General features: G+C 35.2%; 1 protein-coding gene across 8 annotated transcripts in view; it reads left to right on the top strand.

Annotated features, from left to right (window-relative positions):
* Nucleotides 1-19,239, top strand: part of ATRX (ATRX chromatin remodeler) — a 254,434-nt gene that overhangs the window by 126,552 nt on the left and 108,643 nt on the right. For all 8 annotated transcript variants that reach the window (XM_068534190.1, XM_068534186.1, XM_068534185.1 and 5 more), the window contains 6 exons: nt 620-722; nt 2,071-2,289; nt 15,490-15,631; nt 16,811-16,920; nt 17,960-18,106; nt 18,263-18,440. In XM_068534190.1, coding sequence (XP_068390291.1) covers nt 620-722; nt 2,071-2,289; nt 15,490-15,631; nt 16,811-16,920; nt 17,960-18,106; nt 18,263-18,440 — 899 coding nt within the window. The remainder of the gene's footprint in view (nt 1-619; nt 723-2,070; nt 2,290-15,489; nt 15,632-16,810; nt 16,921-17,959; nt 18,107-18,262; nt 18,441-19,239) is intronic.

Genomic DNA, 19,239 nt, shown 5'->3' with positions numbered 1-19,239 from the left:
TGTTTTCCGTATTGCATTGTCTTGACCTCCTTGTGGAAAATCAATTGGCCATAAACATAAAGTTTTATTTCTGGACTCTCATTTCTCTTCCATCGATCTGCATGTCTATCCTTTATGCCAGGAACATACTGTCTTGATTAATGTAACTTTGTATACCAATTCCTAAGCGCAAAAATACATTTCTCACCACAAATTGTTGTTACTGTTTTTGTTTTAATTTGTGTGAGCTGATATGAAGAAAATCATATCTAAGTTTTGTAATCTGTTTTTTTTTAATTTAAAGAGATGGTGAATATTTTTCATGTGTATATTGGCCATTTATATTTCTAAAGGCCCTCCTTCCATCTTATTACTCATATGCTAAACCTCCCCCTTGAATAACTTAAAATGTCGATTGGATTTCTGTTTGATTTTTTTTTAATCTTTATTTTTTTGATCCCTGGATTTCAAATTAAGGGTTCTCCTTTTTGAACCTAGTGAAGGTTTTTTTGACTCTTTGTTTTTTCCTTTATCTTTTTTAGGAATGTACACACAGGTAAAGCAGTTCTAAAATAGTTCATAATTTACTTAAGGAAATTCATCGTGAAGTATTTTATTTTGCATTTTAAATATTCTTTAGGTCTGCAAAGAAAGCAGAGTTGGAAGAAAATCAGCGAAGTTATAAACAGAAAAAGAAAAGGCGACGCATTAAGGTTCAAGAAGATTCTTCCAGTGAAAACAAGGTAGTAAATAATGAGATTTACTGTGTGCGCTTGGAATTATAACTGGTACAGTAGACCATAGTAAATATGTTATTACATCTTCTGCATTCCATTCATTAGTTAAATTCTACTCATTTATTTACATTTTAAATTTTGTGGAAGAATTGACTTACTGAATGTATAAATATGCAGAAGTATTAACTTTGATATATTATCAATTTTTTTCTTTTCCTTAACTGAATCTAATGGAAGTTTTAAGCTGTTCTAATTCATTATTTACATTCTTAGGGCTATAGAATTGATGTGAAGTATTCTGTCTGAAGACATAAAACATAATGACTCATATGTGATTAAATTTCTTTTACCAGTGAAGTCAGTCAATTTAAGTTTCTTGTACAATATATAAGCAGAATTATTTAGAGTACAAGTTCCCTGTAATGTTTTGTCAATCCTATTCTCTTTTGGGGGGAGTTCATTTTTTTAATGAACCTTTTAACCATTTCTAACGTGCAATTCAGTGGCCTTAATTACATTTATAATTGGGAACTCTGTACCCCTTAAACGGTAACTCTGATTCCCACCTATCTGCAGCCCCTCATAACATCTAATTCTAATTTCTGTGTCTATGAATTTGCCTGTTTTAGGTATCTCATACAAATGGAATCACACAGTATTTGTCCTTTTGTGTCTGGCTTCTTTCATTGACATAGTGTTTTCACGGTTTATCCATGTTGTAGCATGTGTCAGAATTTCCTTTCTTTTTAAGGCTGGATAGTATTCCATTGTATGTATAAATCACTTTGTGTTTATCCATGCATCTGTTGATGGATGTTTGGGTTGTTTCTACCTTTGGCTCTTTTGAATAATGCTGCTGTGAACGTGGGCGAGTCCCTGCTTTTAATTCTTCTAGTTATAATCTGAGAAGTGGAATTGCTGGATCATATGGTAATTCTGTGTTTAACTTTTTGAGGAACTGTCACACTGTTTTCCCAATGCACCAACCTTCCAGTTTTTCTACATCCTCACCAACACTTTTTATTTTTTGTTTTTTTTTTTAATAGCCATCCTAATGGGTGTGAGTTAGTATCTCATTTGTGGTTTTGATTTAAATTTCCCTAATAACAACTGATGTTGAATATCTTTTTATGTGCTTATTGGACATTTCTATGTCTCCTTTGGAGAAATGTCTGTTCAGTCCTTTGCCTCCTTTTTAGGGTTGTTTTTTTAATACTCTTCTATATTACAAAGTATAATTCTGAAGCTTTTCAGTACGTTTTCTTCCACCTTTTCTTGGTATGTTAATTGGAATATCAAGTGGACAAATTAGAAAACTTTATAGTATTAACCTTTGATCATTTAAATTCCATAGAGTAATTCTGAAGAAGATGATAAAGAAGAAGATGAAGAAGAAGAAGAAGAAGAAGATGAAAATGATGATTCCAAGTCTCCTGGAAAAGGCAGAAAGAAAATTCGAAAGATTCTTAAAGATGATAAACTAAGAACAGAAACACAAAATGCTCTTAAGGAAGAGGAAGAGAGACGAAAGCGTATTGCTGAGCGGGAGCGTGAGCGAGAGAAATTGAGAGAGGTAAACCAATTTTTATTTATGATTTTTTTAAATATATGACCTTCATAGATTCATAGATATACTTCAGTATTTCAAGAATAGGATGTTGTAATCAACCACAGATTTTTAGTTATAGTTACTTTTTCCTATTAGCAATATTTTATGCAACTTATAAATCTTCATTAGGTTATATGAATTAGGTACAGGAAAGAGTTGAGATTCTTGATCACCAGAGTGATTGTGTTTTATTTGGAGTAGAAAAATGTTAAGAGGTTATTGCTTAAATCCATAAAGCATTTCAATTTTTTGAATAAACTTTTTCTTGTAAAAAATTTTAAGCACAGGTACAGGCAGAAGGAATAGTGTTATAAACCTTCATGTATCCATTACCCAGCTCCAACAATTACTAACACGTGGCCAGTTTTGTTTAATCTATTCTTTTGCCTTCAGATTATTTTGGAGAAGTCTCGGAAATCATATCATTTTGTTTATATGTAGTTCAGAATATATTGTTGAAAGATAAGGACTTTTTAAACATTACCACAGTGCCATTATTACACTTAAACTTTAATAATAATTCCATAATATCATCAAATATCCAGTTAAAATTCAAAATTCTTTCATTTTCCTCACAAACATAATAGTGGTTTTGAAAATAGTTGGTGTGAATTAGGATCCTAAGAAAGTCTCACTACATATTGTGTTGCATTTGGATACTTATGTTTATGTTTATCCTTAAGCTAATACCACACTGTGTTGATTACTGTAACCTTATAGTAAGTCTTGAAATCAGATACTGTAACTTCTACAACTTTGTTCTACTTTTTTATTTATTTATTAAAAATTTAATTAATTTATTTATTTATGGCTGCGTTGGGTCTTCATTGCTGCGCGCAGGCTTTCTCTAGTTGCGGTGAGCGGGGGCTACTCTTCGTTGCAGTGCGCGGGCTTATTGTGGTGGCTTCTCTCGTTGCGGAGCAGGGGCTCTGGCGCGTGGGCTTCAGTAGTTGTGGCACATGGGCTCAGTAGTCGTGGCTCGCGGGCTCTAGAGCACAGGCTCAGTAGTTGTGGCACATGGGCTTAGTTGCTCCGCAGCATGTGGGATCTCCCCGGACCAGGGCGCGAATCCGTGTCCCCTGCCTTGGCAGGCGGATTCTTAACCACTGCTCCACCAGGGAAACCCTGTTCTACTTTTTTAGAGTTGTTTTGGCTCTACTCAATTATTTGCATATTGTTTAGTATCCTCTTGTCAATTTTTAACAAGAATCTTCCTGGAACTTTTATTGGGATTGTGTTGGATATTTAAATTAGTGACATCTTAACAGTATTTTGTTTACTGTTACATAAATATAGTATATTTCTCCATTTATTTAGTGCTCCTTTTATTTCTCTTAGCAATGTTTTATGCTTTTCATTGTACAAACCTAGCACATATTTTGCTAAATTTATCCCTAAGTACTTTATATTTTCTGATGTCATGGTAAATGAAATTTCAAGTGATTTAAAGACCTTGTGTTCTGTGACCTTGCCAAATTCTCTTACGAGTTCTAGTAGCTTTTTTTGTAGATTCCTGAGGATTTTCTACATATTCAGTCATGTTGTCTATACACAGAAACCATTTTATTAATTTCTTTCAAATTTATTGTTCATTTCTGTTTTTAAATTATAAAAGGATAGTTAATTTTTTCAAATGCTTTTCTTTTTATAAGTTTCTTTCTTTCTTTTTGGCTACGTTGGGTCTTCGTTGCTGCACACAGGCTTTCTCTAGTTGCGGCAAGCGGGGGCTACTCTTTGTTGCGGTGCACGGGCTTCTCATTGCGGTGGCTTCTCTTGTTGCGGAGCATGGGGTCTAGGGCACGCGGGCTTAGTAGTTGTGGCTCACGGGCTCTAGAGTGCAGGCTCAGTAATTGTGGCCCATGGGCTTAGTTGCTCCGCAGCATGTGGGATCTTCCCAGACCAGGGCTTAACCCGTGTCCCCTGCATTGGCAGGCAGATTCATAACCACTGTGCTACCAGGGAAGCTGTCAAATGCTTTTTAATGTATCTGGTGATCTAGAAAATTAGTCTTGCGTTGCTAGAATAAGCCTTGCTTGGTCATGGCATATTACTCTTTTTATATATTGTTGTGTTTCTTTTGCTATATTGTTTCAACAGGAGTTTTACCTCACTGTTAAGGAGACATGTTGGTTTGTAAATTTCTTTTCTTGTAATATCTTTCTGGTTTTGCTATCACAGTAATACTGTTCTCATGTAAAATGAGTAGGGAAGTGCTCTATCTCCTCTGTCTTCTTAAAAGAATGTTTGTAAGATAGATATTATTTCATTCTTAAATGTTTGATAGAATTCTCCAGTGAAGCTATTGGTCTGATGTTTTCTGAGTTTTTAGCAAATTTTAAACAGATTCAGTTACTTTAATAAATGTAGGGCTATTTAGACTTATCTGTTTCTCCTTAGGTCTGTTTTGGTAAATTTTGTGTTTAAGGAATTTGTCCATTTCATTTATGTAGTCTAATTTATTTATTTATTTTTAATAAATTTATTTATTTATTTTTGGCTGTGTTGGGTCTTTGTTTCTGTGCGAGGGCTTTCTCTAGTTGCGGCGAGTGGGGGCCACTCTTCATCGCGGTGCTCGGGCCTCTCACTATCGTGGCCTCTCCCGTTGCGGAGCACAGGCTCCAGACGCGCAGGCTCAGTAGTTGTGGCTCATGGGCCTAGTTGCTCCGCGGCATGTGGGATATTCCCAGCCCAGGGCTCGAACCCGTGTCCCCTGCATTGACAGGCAGATTCTTAACCACTGCACCACCAGGGAAGCCCTGTAGTCTAATTTATTGATGTAAATTTGTTCACAGTATTCCCTTATTAAGTTTTTTGTTTTTTGTAGGCGCTGTCATGATATCTCATCTTTCATTTGTGTTATTGATAATATGTCTTTTTTTTTTTCTTGATTAGTCTCTCTAGAGGTTTAGCAAATTTACTATCTTTTCAAAAACACCAGCTTTGGATTTAATTTCCTCTGTTGTTTCACCTTTTTCTAATTCATTGGTTTCCATTCTATTTTTATGTTATCACTCTTTCTTTGGGTTTAATTTGCTTTTTTGCTAGCTACTTAAGGTGAATTTTGGATCTTGCTCCTTTTTTAATATATACATTTAAAGGTATAAAGTTCCCCACTCTGCATACTGTTTTAAATGCTGCAGTGTATGAATTTTGATATTTTGTGTTTTCCTTTTACTCTGTTCAGATCTTTTCTATTTTTCTTATGGCCCAGAAAATGATGTATCTTTTTGAATGTTCCATGTATATATTCTGCCGTTGTGGGGTGAAATATTCTATAAATTTCAATTAGGTTATGGTGGTTTATTACATTCAGGTCCTGTATATCCTTTTTTTTTTTTTAAGTTAACACTTAAAAAAAAATGTTTATTTAGGCTGCGCCAGGTCTCAGTTGTGGCATGTGGGATCTTTTTTTTTTTTTTTTTTTTTTAGTTGCGGCATGTGGAGTCTTAGTTGCAGCATGTGGACTCTTAATTTGCAGAATGTGGACTTCTTAGTTTTGGTATGCAGAGTCTTAGTTGCAGCAGGCGAACTCTTAGTTGTGGCATGCATGTGGGATCTACTTCCCCGATCAGGGATCGAACCTGGGCCCCCTGCATTGGGAGTGTGGAGTCTTATCCACTGGACCACCAGGGAAGTCCCAGGTCCTGTTTATCCTTAATGATATTTTGTCTCATATTGAGAGAGCAGTGTTGAGGTCTCCAACTATAATTGTCGATTTGTCATTTTCTCATTGCATTTGTCTCAGTTTTTTGCTTATAATTTGTTGTTAGGTACATGTACATGTAGGATTGTTATGCCTTTCTTGTGAATTGACCCATTATCAATGAGTAATGTCCCCTTTTACCTCTGGTGATTTTTCACCATCTGAAATCTATGTGATGATAGTATAGTCACACCATCTTTCTTTTCAAGCATTTTACTATGAAAAGTTCCAACGTACTGCAAGGTTTACAGAATTTCACAGTGATTTCCCATAAACTCAGGTCCTAGATTTTTCTGTTAACATTTTACTATACTTGGTTTGTTACATTCCTATTTATCTACTAATCTCTCTATCCATCATTATATTTTTTTATGCATTTCAGTGTTAATTGCAGACATCATTTAACTTAACCTAAATGCTTTAGCTTGCATGTCATTAGCTAGAATTCATATTTATTTAAAATTTTTCTTTTTATGTAAAATTTATTTTGAGTGAAATGTACCAATCTTAAGTGTACATTTGCTTTTGACATACCATGGAATGCACACATCTACTGTATGTATTTTTGTGGTTTTCTTCAGCTTGCCTTTTTTCCTTTTACTTAATGTTTTGAGAGTGTTCTGTCCTCCCTAGGTTGTGTCTGCTCTTAACTGTGAAACAACTTATCTGTTGAATGGATGTACCACTGTCAATCCTCCCCTCCCCAAATCTTCTTTTGAGGTACAGTTAGTTGTTCCAACATTTTCACTAAATTGGAGTATCCTGTTACATATTGGCATGACTTATTTTGTTTGCACTTCTTTGGGTTCTTTTAAAAATATTTTTACTATTTTTAAGTACACAGTTCAGTGAAATACATGTTGTGTAACCATCATCACCATCCTTTTTCATCATCCTAAACAGAAACTGTGTACCCATTTAACAATAAATTCCCATTCCCCCTTCTCCCTAGTCTCTTGTAACCTCTCTTCTACTTTCTGTCTCTATGAATTTGCCTATTCTAGGTACCTCATATGAGTGGAATCATTCAGTATTTGTCCTTTTCTGTCTGTCTTAGTTCACATGGCAGAATGTTTTCAAGATTCATTCATGTTATATCAACTGTCAGAATTTAATTTCTTTTTAAGGATGAACAGTATATTCTATGCATATACAACATTTTGTTTATTCATTTATCTGTTGATGGATACTTAGGTTTCTTCCACTTTTTGGCTATTGTGAATAATGGTGCTTTGAACATGGATGTACAAGTATCTCTTCAAGTTCCTGCTTTCCAGTCTTCTGGGTATATATACAGAAGTGGAATGGTGGAACATATGGTAATTCTTGATGTATTTTTTGAGGAATCACCACAGTGTTTTCCACAACAGCTGCACCATTTTATATTTCCACCAGCAATGCATACAGGTTCCAATTTCTCTACATCTTTACAATATTTCTTTTCTTTTTCTTTCTTTTCTCTTCTTTCTTCTCTGCCCCTCCCCCCCTTTTGTAATAGCCAACCTAATGGTTGTGAAGTGGTATTTCATTATGGTTTTGATTTGCATTTCCTTAATGACTAATGATGTTGATCATCTTTTCATGTGCATATTGCCCATTTGTATATTTTTGGAGAAATGTCTATTCAAATCTTTGCACATTTTAAAATTGTGCTTTTTTTTGTTATTGTTGTAGGGGTTCTTTATATATTCTGGATATCAATCTCTTATCATATATGTAATTTGCAAATATATTCCCCCATTTTGTGGATTATCTTTAATTCTATTGATAAGTATCCTTTGCATACAAGTTTGAAATTTTGATGAAGTCCAATTTATCAATTTTTTTCTTTCATTGCCTGTGCTTTTGATGTTTTATTTAAGACATCATTGCCAAATCCTTTGTCATGACAGTTTCTTTCTTTGCCATTTTGTATAATCCTGTTAATAATGCTGTTGAATTTGGTTTGCTAGTACTTTGTTGAGGAGTTTTGAATCTATATTAATAGAGAATCTGTAGTTTTCATATAGTTTATTTGTCTGAATTTTGAGTCAAGGTAATGCTGGTCTCATTGAATGAATTAGAAAATATTCCCTCATCTTCAGTTTTCTAGAAGAGTTTGAGAAAAATTGTCATTAATTATTTTTTAAATGTTTGGTAAAATTCACCAGGGAAGCCCATCGGGCCCTAGGCTTTTTTCTTTGTTGGAAGTTTGATTACTGATTCAGTGTTCTTAACTAGTTTAGCAGTCTGTTCAGATTTTGTTTTCTTCATGAGTCTGATCTGGTGGTTTGTGTTTCTAGGAATTTTTCCATTTCATCTGTGTTATCCATTTTGTTGTACAGTTGTTCATAGTATTCTTTCATAATTATTTTTATTTCTGTAAAATTGCTAGTAATGTCATCACCTTTATTTCAGATTTTAATAATTTGAATCCTCTTTTTGTTTTACTCATTCTAACTAAAGATTTGTGAATTTTATTCTTTTCAAAGAACCAACTTTTGATTTTGTTGATTTTCTCTTTTTCTAGTGTCTGTTTTATTTCTGTCTGCTCTAATCCATATTATTTCCTTCCACCTGCTAGCTTGGGTTTAGTTTGCTCCTCTTTTTCTACTTCTTTAAGGTGTAAAGTTAAGTTCTCAATTTGTGATCTTATTTCCTTTTTAATGTGTGTGTTTACCACTATACATTCTCCACTTAGCACTTCTTTTGCTGAATCCCACAGGTTTTAGTATTTTGTGTTTTCATTTTAATTTGTCTGAAGGTATTTTCTAATGTCCCTTGTGGTTTCTTATTTGACCTATTGGTTATTTAAGAGTATCTTGTTTAATTTATGCATATTTGCATTTTTCCCATTGTCCTTTTGTTATTGATTTCTAGTTTAATTCCACTGTGATTGGAGAAGATAGTTTTTTATGATTTTATTTATTTACTTATTTTTTAAGAGGTCAGTAAAACCTTTCATTTTATTTTTTTTTATTGAAGTATAGTTGATTTTTATGATTTTAATCTTCTAAAATTTATTAAGGCTTGTTTTGTGCCCTAACATGTGGTCTGTCCTTGAGAAGTTCCACGTGTACTTGAGAAAATTCGTACTCTGCTGTTGTTGAGCTGAGTGTTCTGTGTGTTAGGGCTAATTGGTTTACAGGGTTGTTCAAGTTCTGTGTTTCCCTGTTGATCTTTAGTTGGCTTGTTCTATGCATTATTGAAAGTAGAGTGTGATGTCTCCAAACTATTATTGTAGAACAGCCTATTTCTCCTTTCAATTCTGTCAGTGTTTGCTTCATATAATGTGGGACTCTTGTTTTGGGTGCAGTTATGTTTATGATTGTTATATCTTTTTGATTAATTTACTCATCTGTTAATATATATATTTTTTGCCTTTTGTAATTGTGTTTGACTTAAAGTCTATTTGTCTGATGTTTATATAGCCATCCCAGCCTTCTTAGTTGCTGTTTACATGGAATATCTTTTACCATTCTTTCACTTTCAACCTATTTGTGTCTTTTGATCTAAAGTGAGTCTTTTGTAGACAACCAATATTTGGATCATTTTTTAATCAATTTTAGCATTCTGTGCCTTTTGATTGGGGGTTTAATCCATTATATTTTAAGTAAGTACTGATGAGTAAGGATTTACTTCTTCCATTATGCTATATTTTATATGTCTTACTGCTTTTTTGCTCATCATTTCCGCCATTGCTTCCCTTTTTGTTTGTTTGTTTATTTCATTTTTTGCAGTGACACATTTTGATTCCCATCTCATTTTCTTTTGTGTATCATATGTAGATATTTTCTTTGTGGTTAACATGGGATTACATATAACATCCTAAAGTCATAATGATGTAGTTTAAATTGAATGAACTTGACCTCAGTCATGCACATAAATCGTAGTCTTTTACAGCCCCATTCCCCCCTGTATATAATTCATGTCACAGATTTTGTTTTTATACATTTTATGCCCCAATAACATATATTTATAATTACTTTTTATGGTTTTGTCTTTTAAATCCTATAGAAAGTAAACCTGGAGTTACAAACCAAAATTACAATAATACTGGGTTTTATATTTGACTGTGTATCTTTTCCATACATCTTTAGTTCTTTATACATCTTTGAGTTACTATATAGCATTTTTTTCATTTCAACCTGAAGGCTTCCCTTTAGCATTTCTTGTAGGGTAGGTCTATTTTTAATGAACTCTCTCAGTTTAGGAATGTCTTGATTTCTCCCTCTATTTTGAAGGATACTTTTGTTTGATATAAGATTCTCAGCTGACAGTTGTTTTCTTTCAATACTTTAAAATATATTATTGCACTGCCTTTTGGCCTTCAAGTTTCTGATGAGAAATAAGCTGATAATGTTATTTATGATCCCTGTATGTGACAAGTCTCTCTTGCTACTTTCAAGATTCTCTCTTTCTTTGTACTTTGAAGTTCTGATTATAATGTGCTTAGTCTGGGTCTCTTTTAGTTTATCTCACTTCAAGTTTGTTGTGCTTCTTGGATTTGTAGATCCTGACCTTTACTCAGATTTGGGGAGTTTTGGCCATTATTTCCTCAAATAACCTTTCTGCCCCTATTTTTCTTCTTCTTCTTGGACTCTGATAATGTATATATTGATCTGCTTGATGATGTCCTACAAGTCCCTTGGTCTCTCACTTTTCTCAATTCTTTTTTCTTTCTGCTCCTTAGCCTTGATAATTTTCAGTTGGCAGCTTCATGTTTGGTAATTTTCTGCCTGCTTATATCTGAATCCTTTTTGAATTTTTAATTTCACTTATTGCCTTTTTCAGTCCCAGATTTTCTGTTTGACTCCTTTTTATAATTTCTGCTTCTTTGTTGATAGTCCCATTTTGTGCCTACATTGTTTTCCTGATTTCCTTTAGATTGTCCACAGTTTCGTTTGGGTTTTTGAACATATTTTAAGACAGTTACTTTAATGTCTTTGTCTAATAAGTCCGTTGTTGGGGACTTATCAGGGATGGTTAAACGTTGTCTTATTTTGTTTTTTTGAATGGGCCATGTTTTCCTGTTTCATTGTTTGGTTTGTGGGTTTTTTTTTTTTTAATGGCTGAGTTGGGTCTTCGTTGCTGCGCGCGGGCTTTCTCTAGTTGCGGTGAGCAGGGGCCACTCCTCGCTGCGGTGCGCAGACCTCTCACTGTGGTGGCCTCTCTTTGTTGCGGAGCACGGGCTCCAGGCGCGCGGGCCTCAGTAGTTGTGGCACGTGGGCTCAGTAGTTGTGGCTCGTGGGCTCTAGAGCGCAGGCTCAGCAGCCATGGCGCACAGGCTTAGTTGCTCCGCAGCATGTGGGAATCCTCCCGGACCAGGGCTCGAACCCGTGTCCCCTGCATTGGCAGGCAGATTCCCAACCACTGCGCCACCAGGGAAGTCCCGTGGGGTTTTTTAAATTGCAAATTGGGCATTTGGCTATTATAATGCAGTAACTCTGGAAATTAAGTTCTCTCCCTTCCCAAGGATTTGCTGTATTTTTTTTTCTTTAGTTGTCATAGTCTGATTGATATGAGACTCTCCCCATTTATTTTTGCAAAGTTTGTTTATTGTTTTGCATCATTACTGAATGCTCTTTTCCTTTCACTAATGTTCTGTTAATGTTTTGAAAGAGATTTCCTTGAATGCCTGATCTTTTCCAGTCTTTGTCGATTGGCTCTGTACTGGGGCACTCCTTCAGTACTTAACTATTAACTAGACTTGCAATGAAGCTAAAGGATCACTCTGAGGTTAAAACTTAAGGTCTTCTCAGGTTTTTTCTGAGCATGTTTCTTACCTGGGCATACACTTGGTTTTAAAATTCTTCTGTCTATTTTGCTGGTTTTGAATGTCCTAAATTCCAAGAGTCTCATCCTAGCTTCGTCTCTGGGCCTTAGGTGGTCAGTTGTATGTCTCCACCTATAATGTCTTGGCCCTGACATCTGTGGGTTTATAGTTGCCTTGTAACTTTTTTTTTTAAGCATTTTTTTCTGTTTTCTCCCATCAGAATTTCAAGTTAGGTGAAACAATGATAAAAGTTTTATGTCATTCCTTTGGTTATCCCCAGGCAGGTTATAATAGATATACACAATAATTTGCAAATAATTTCTGCCGTGCTCCCTCTAGTTTGAGGGAGGAAACTGTCAACCAGGCTGCTGCTGCTTCAAGAATAAGACCATCACCTCACTAGGAGGTAGTGGGGTAAGGGCAAGTAAAAATACCATAAAACTTTCCTACCATTTTAAAGATGGCCTTTCTCTGGTCTCTACTGAATGCCCTGAGTTATGCATGAAGAGTATACTCTACCTTGTTTAAAATTGAATGCCTTCCAGACCTATATGATCAATGGGAACTATTTAGCTCACAACTTCTTGGTCACACTTTGTCTGACTTTGTGGAGTTTTACTCCTCATGTGCATTTTAATATTCAGTTAAGACAGTGACTCCCATTTTGATTTCTGGAGGTCTTCTTGTATAGTCCTTTTCTCTCAGTAGTTCTCTGTAGTTTCTCTCTGTGGTTTTTCTAGCCATCTCAGCTTGACCTCTGTCTTCCCAGCTCAGCACAACTCCAGTGTTCTGCTTTGGATACCCTCGATTCTGGAATGTGCCTTCAGGCAGCAGTCAAGGGGGAATAGGGCCCTCCTTGTTGGTTTTGCTTCTCTCAGGTATCAGTGTCCTGCTGGTGCCTGTTATTCAAAGTACAAAAATGTTAGTTTCGTATATTTTGTCTACTTTCCTAATTGATTACAGCAGGAGGGTAAATTTGGTCCCTAGTACTCCATCATGCATTGTGATCCTGAATCTCCATCAGCAGAAATGGGGCTCAGCCTTTTCAGTATGTTGCTTAAATGGTTTTGTTTTCATTTTTTCTTTTCCTTTTTCAATTCAGACACGGGATACATTTCATGTTCTTATTTATTATTCTTTGCTATAGCTTAATTTATCATTTCTCCTAAGTTCTCCCATTTCATTACTATTATTAGTTATATAAACTTTACTTAAATTGTACCTTGAGTGCATAAACACATACACTTAATCACTAATAAGTAGACAGTTTCTTTATAAATTGTCTTCTCCTCCATTCAGGATGAAGATTCACTAATCTCCCATCCTGAAGATAGTGCTTAATAGCTAAAATATCACTTATGAACATATGGTTCAAAATTCTTAAAGCCTTGTATATTAGTTTACTACTGTGCATTAAAAAATTACCACAAGCTTAGCTTAAAACAAGACAAAGTTATTATCTCACAGGTCTGTAAGTCAGGAATTTGAGAGTGGCTTAGCTGAGCGTGGTCTACTGGGTCGTCTGCTCAGTGTCTCACCAAGTTGAAATTAAGATGTTAGCCAGAGCTGCAATTTTCATCTAAGACTTTGTTGTTTTCTAGCTCACATATTGGCAGAATCCAGTTCCTTGTGATTGTAGCAGTGAGGTCCTTAGCTACTAGAGACTTCTCTCCACAGTATTGCAGTTTGCTTGTCTTGGAGACCAGAAGAGAGCATCTCTTACCCTTTGGTCTTTTAAAGGGCTTACCTTGATTAGGTCTGGCTCACCTAGGAGAATGTCCCTTTTGATTAAACCAAACCCAGCTGATTAGTGGCCCAATTATGGGAATGATATCTCATCATAGTTACAGATCTCAGTCACACTCAAGGGGATGGGATTATACCAGAGGGTGGGAATCTTGGAGGCCATTTTAGGATTCTGTCTACCACACCTTGCAAATAGGACAAGACATTCAGAGAATTTTACATTTTGGCTAAAGGCTTTGCCCCAGCAATATGAAGCTGGGACACATCCAAGCTAGAACACAATAAAAATTTAGTGAATACTTAGTCTATGCCTGATACTTTGTATTCTTTGCCTTATTTAATCTCTGCAACAACCCCATGAGGGTTGTTCATAATCTTTCCTACTTTGCACATGGAGAAACTGAAGCTAAGAGAGTTTAAGTAACTTGTTGAAATGGAGCTGGGATCTAAATGGCCTGTGCTATTTATAGTCCACCACACTTTCTCCTAGTATTAATCTTGATTGGTTAATAATTTCAGTTTTATATAAGTGAAGTATCTATCCAGGTAATTTATTACAAATTTGTGACTTATTCAACATTTTTTACATGCAATGATGGTACTGTAGTTATGACTTTAAAAAGAGAGAGTGTCCTTTTAAAGAGACATTCTAAACCACAGATGAAATAACATGCTTGCTTGGGTTTGCTTCAAAATCATTTATGGAATCAAATGAGTTGGAGAACGGGTGGGAGGCTGTCAGTGAAACAGAACTGGCCAGAAGTTGATAATTTTTGAGGTTGAATAATGGGTAACAGGGCTCATTATGCTACTGTCTACTTTTGTTTATGTTTGAAAATTTCAGTAGTGAGTATCAAATAATCCATTCATTTCTAGTTACAGTTCTAAATAAGGAAAAGAATACCGGCTAATATTTTATCCTTAAGATCACAACGTCTTCAGTTTAAAATCATGAATCTTTATTGATTGTCATGGAACCATAAACCTGTTTATACAAGCATTTCATTTATTAAAGTAGTAATGCATAGTGGTTAAGAGCATGGACTCTGGAGCCTAACCCTCTGGGTATAAATCTTAGTGTTGTGATACTTAATAGTTGTATGACCTTGTGTAAGTTATTTAACTTCTCAGTCCCTCATTTCTTTTTCATTTGTAAAATGGCAACACTTGTACCTAGCTTATACAGTTCTTGAGTATACTATGTAATGGATAGACATTGGGATAAGAAAGCAAAAAAAATATACAAATACATGTATTCATATGTATTTATATCTATTTAAGTTTTCTTTCAAATAAGAAACTTGAGGTAATTGTTTCCCTTTTGCATTTAGAGGGTATTATATGTTCTTGTCATGCTTTCGAGCCTGAGGTTCTCAAACCAGTGTTTCTGAAAGTTTTTCCCTTTCACAACACATATTTACAGTGTTTTTCAATGGGAGTCTTCTGGAATCTTGGGTGGGACAGTTCTTATTTGGGACTGTCTTTCACATTGTAGAACATTTATATTTACCTTCCCCTCTGCCTACATTAAATACCAGTCCTAACCAGTCATTGTGATAACTGTAAGTGCCCTTGCACATTTTCACATGTCCTGTAGAAGAATAGAAAAATCCCTTTTGGGGAGCCATGTGTCTATTCAAATTTTAATGGTGGTGCCATGGATTAATTTAGAGTGCTACTTTTGTCACATCTCTACCTAACACATGTTGCGATGTTCAAGGTGAGAACCGATGAGCTAAATTAGCGACATTACCACAGTGATTCAAAGTCTTGTGGAGGTTTTTGATTTTGGAGAACATATAAACCTGTGATCTGTCCTGGTATTACTGAACCAGAATATTGGATGTATGGTATGGAAGTAGATGTGTCTGTATTTTGCAAAATTTCCCTTCGTAAGACTCATACTCCACCATTGCTTGAAAGATTTCTTTGAGCTTAACTATAATTGTCTTTCTTGTAGGTGATAGAAATTGAAGATGCTTCACCCACTAAGTGTCCAATAACAACCAAGTTGGTTTTAGATGAAGATGAAGAAACCAAAGAACCTTTAGTGCAGGTTCATAGAAATATGGTTATCAAATTGAAACCCCATCAAGTAGATGGTAAGAAACTATTAGATGATTAAAGCATTTTTAGTTAAATTTTACCAATATTTGGTGTCCCCTGTGTGCCTCACATTCTGCTAAGTACTGGAGTTACGTCTACTGGTGAGCAAAACAAATATGATCCCTGCCCTTATGGAGTGCATAAGCAAATGAAGAAGAACAAAACTGGACAGTTGCAAAGAAAATGAGTATTATGAAAGGGGAAGTGTGCACCTCACAAATGGGTATATATAGCAAGTGAATTTCACCTAATCTGCAGTGGTTGGCTAAGGGCAGCTGTGGGGTAGGGAGAGGTACACTTAGCTAAAAGCCTTCTTCAGGAAATGCTTTTTCAAGTATGTTTGTTAATAATGTTCCTACATTGGTTTTGGAAAGATACCAGATTATCCCTATCCTCTGCTTTGTCAGAGTGGAATCAGGAAGTCAGTTTTGATTGTGTATATGAATGAATTCATAAGGGAAGTTCTATAGTTCCTACTCCTTAGGTAGCAAGCCCCTTTATTGTTCAGTTTTTAATGTTGAATAAAGGGAGAAATGATGAATTATCTCCTGGATTTTTTTTTCCTGATTGACTCAATAAACCTGAAAGTATATTTGATAGGAATCTATTCTCTCTTTGGATAAAGTTTCTATTTTAGATTATTCTTATGTCTCTTTGGACTATCCCAGGGAATGGCGAAGGTCTGCTGTGATAGCTTAGAGGAGTGAAAGTTACCCTGTTGTGTGCTTGTGTTCACATTTTTTTCTAGTTAACCTTAGTGTGTGTGTGTGTGGGGGGGGTAAAACAAATCTCATTTACATTTAAGAGATTTTTATCTCTCTTTTTAAAAAATTCTATTTCTTAGAAGTTTTCGTTATGTTTTTGATGTGTTTATGATGGAAGATTTATTTTATTTTATTTTATCTTATTTTATTTTATATATTTATTTGGTTGTGCCAGGTCTTAGTCGCGGCAGGTGTGCTCCTTAGTTGCGGCTCTTTGGCTCCTTAGTTGTGGCATGCGAACTTTGGTTGTGGCATGCATGTGGGATCTAGTTCCCTGACCAGGGATCGAACCCGGGCCCCCTGCATTAGGAGTGTGAGTCTTAACCACTGTGCCACCAGGGAAGTCCCGACAGAAGATTTTTTTTTTAACTTGAGCCTTTAAATTGAGCATAACGAAGCTGTCATTTTTAGGTGTTCAGTTTATGTGGGATTGCTGCTGTGAGTCTGTAAAAAAAACAAAGAAATCTCCAGGTTCAGGATGCATTCTCGCCCACTGCATGGGCCTTGGTAAGACTTTACAGGTAAGAACATGAAGGTATTCTGTTCTTGTGCATTCATTAATTCAAGAATATGTATTCGTTTATGTTCCAGGCACAGTTGTAGGGGCTGGAGATAAAGCAATGAACAAGAATAACAAGATTTCTCACTCAAGAAGCTTATATTCTGGTGGGGGAGAGAGATTTTAATCAAATAAAATAAGAAATATTTACTTTCAGATAATAAATGTTAAGGAAGAATAGAGAGGGAAAGCATCTTTTAGGAAGTGATCTTTGAGCAGAGATCCTAATGAAGTGAAGGGGTAGGGTTACAGGCATAGCCAGTAAAACTGCAAAGAGTCTGAGGTGGAAATGAAGTTCCTTTACAACACTGTTTTTTTTTTTTTTGGCCGTGCTGCGTGGCTTTGCAGGATCTTAGTTCCCCAACCAGGAATTGAACCTGCGCCCTTGGCAGTGAAAGCGCCGAGTCCTAACCACTGGACCACCAGGGAATTCCCGACTTTTTAACAGTCTGTGATCCTTTAGTAATGAGAACATAATATATTTTTCACTATTAAAATACTACATTTCTGAATGCAGGAAGTTGCAGGAAGACTGTAGGAGTTGTAGCAGAGATGTGGAATTAGTTTATATATATAAAATTTCAAGCCATAAGACAATTACTGTAGATTCAGTGAGAACACTTTACATGGAAAAATACTCGGTAACATAATTCTCTTCTAAATGGGCAGTGGTATTTTCTGAAGATCATAAGGATGTTCCCTGGGGACTAGGGACTTAGTAGCTGTTTTGGTGTGGTTACTTTTTATATTCATATTATTATTACTGATCATAGAATCATGGAGCTTTAGAGTTGGAAGGATCTTATATATCATCTAGTTGAAGTCCCTTATTGTACCTATCTCTTTCCCTGTTGACCTTTGGTTGGTTGCTTTATTGTTTAAACCAAAAACCAAAAAACAAAACAAACCCCAAAAACCCAACTATTGTAAGTTTGCTCAATTTATTAACTTTTTTTGCAGATATTTAAATGAAGGTGGCAACTTAATTTGTTTTCTTGTAGGTGGTAAGCTTTCTTCATACGGTTCTTTTGTGTGACAAATTGGATTTCAGCACAGCTTTAGTGGTTTGTCCTCTTAATACTGCTTTGAATTGGATGAATGAATTTGAGAAGTGGCAAGAGGGATTAAAAGATGATGAGAAGCTTGAGGTATCATATTTAGAATGTTTTCTATTATCAGAATAACTGCATGAAATTCATATAGTAAAATAAAAAGATTTTTAATTACCAATGATGCATATTTCAGTGGGGATATTTAGTATTCATACATTCCTACCTTTAAAAATCTTTATTTCCTCACAAAAGGTCTCTGAATTAGCAACTGTGAAACGTCCTCAGGAGAGAAGCTACATGCTGCAGAGATGGCAAGAAGATGGTGGTGTTATGATCATAGGCTATGAGATGTACAGAAATCTTGCTCAAGGAAGGAATGTGAAGAGTAGGAAACTTAAAGAAATATTTAACAAAGCTTTGGTTGATCCAGGTAAGATATTAACAGGCACTGAGATAAAGAAACAAGTTGAATGAAAAATATGCTTATATTTAACAAATACTGATTGACCAGCTACTAAGTAGCTGGTTTTTGTTTATCATTCAAGTTTTTGCCTTCTGTTTGTTTCTTAGTATAATTTCATTAAGATGAAATCACCCTTAATATTGCCAGATGTTCAGAATTCATTTGCTGAATATGGAAGTGTTTGAGGTTTTCAGGGGAGACCTTGTAAACAATTAAAAATTCACCAGGTACCTGTGTCACAATCGCAGATTCTTCTGACTGTCTGAGTATTAGATTATTACAAGAGCTCTCTCCATACTCTGAAAACAGTTCTTTATGTTTCTTTCCCAACTTTATGTCATTAGAAGAATTGGCTGCATTTTTTCCGTCTTTTAAATGGTCATCACTATGGAAGGTTAATATTTGCAATGCTGTCCTTCCTTCTAACAGTAATCTTCATGATGCAAGATCCAAATATTTGATTCTTACTTGCAACTTGTAAAAGCAGCAAGTTGTACGATCCACAGAACCAATTAATATTTAGTTGTTTGTATTCTATATTTTTTCCTTTTCAAACTTTATTTTGTCATATCTAATTACTTTAAGACACTGTTGAGGCTTTAGATGTTTTTTGAGAAAGTCCAATTTTTCACTGCCAAAATAATTTAGAATTATTTAATCCAAGTATTATTTAGAATCCTTGTCTTTGCCCCTTTATAATTTTACTTTTAATTTTTAATTTATTTTTTCAGCTTTATTGAGGTTTAATTGAAAAGTAAAATTGTAA

Source organism: Eschrichtius robustus, chromosome X (assembly GCF_028021215.1).
Source record: "Eschrichtius robustus isolate mEscRob2 chromosome X, mEscRob2.pri, whole genome shotgun sequence".
In the NCBI taxonomy this organism is placed as follows: Eukaryota; Metazoa; Chordata; class Mammalia; order Artiodactyla; family Eschrichtiidae; genus Eschrichtius; species Eschrichtius robustus.
Note: the sequence above shows the minus strand (reverse complement) of the source record. Positions and strands in the feature narration are given on the sequence as shown.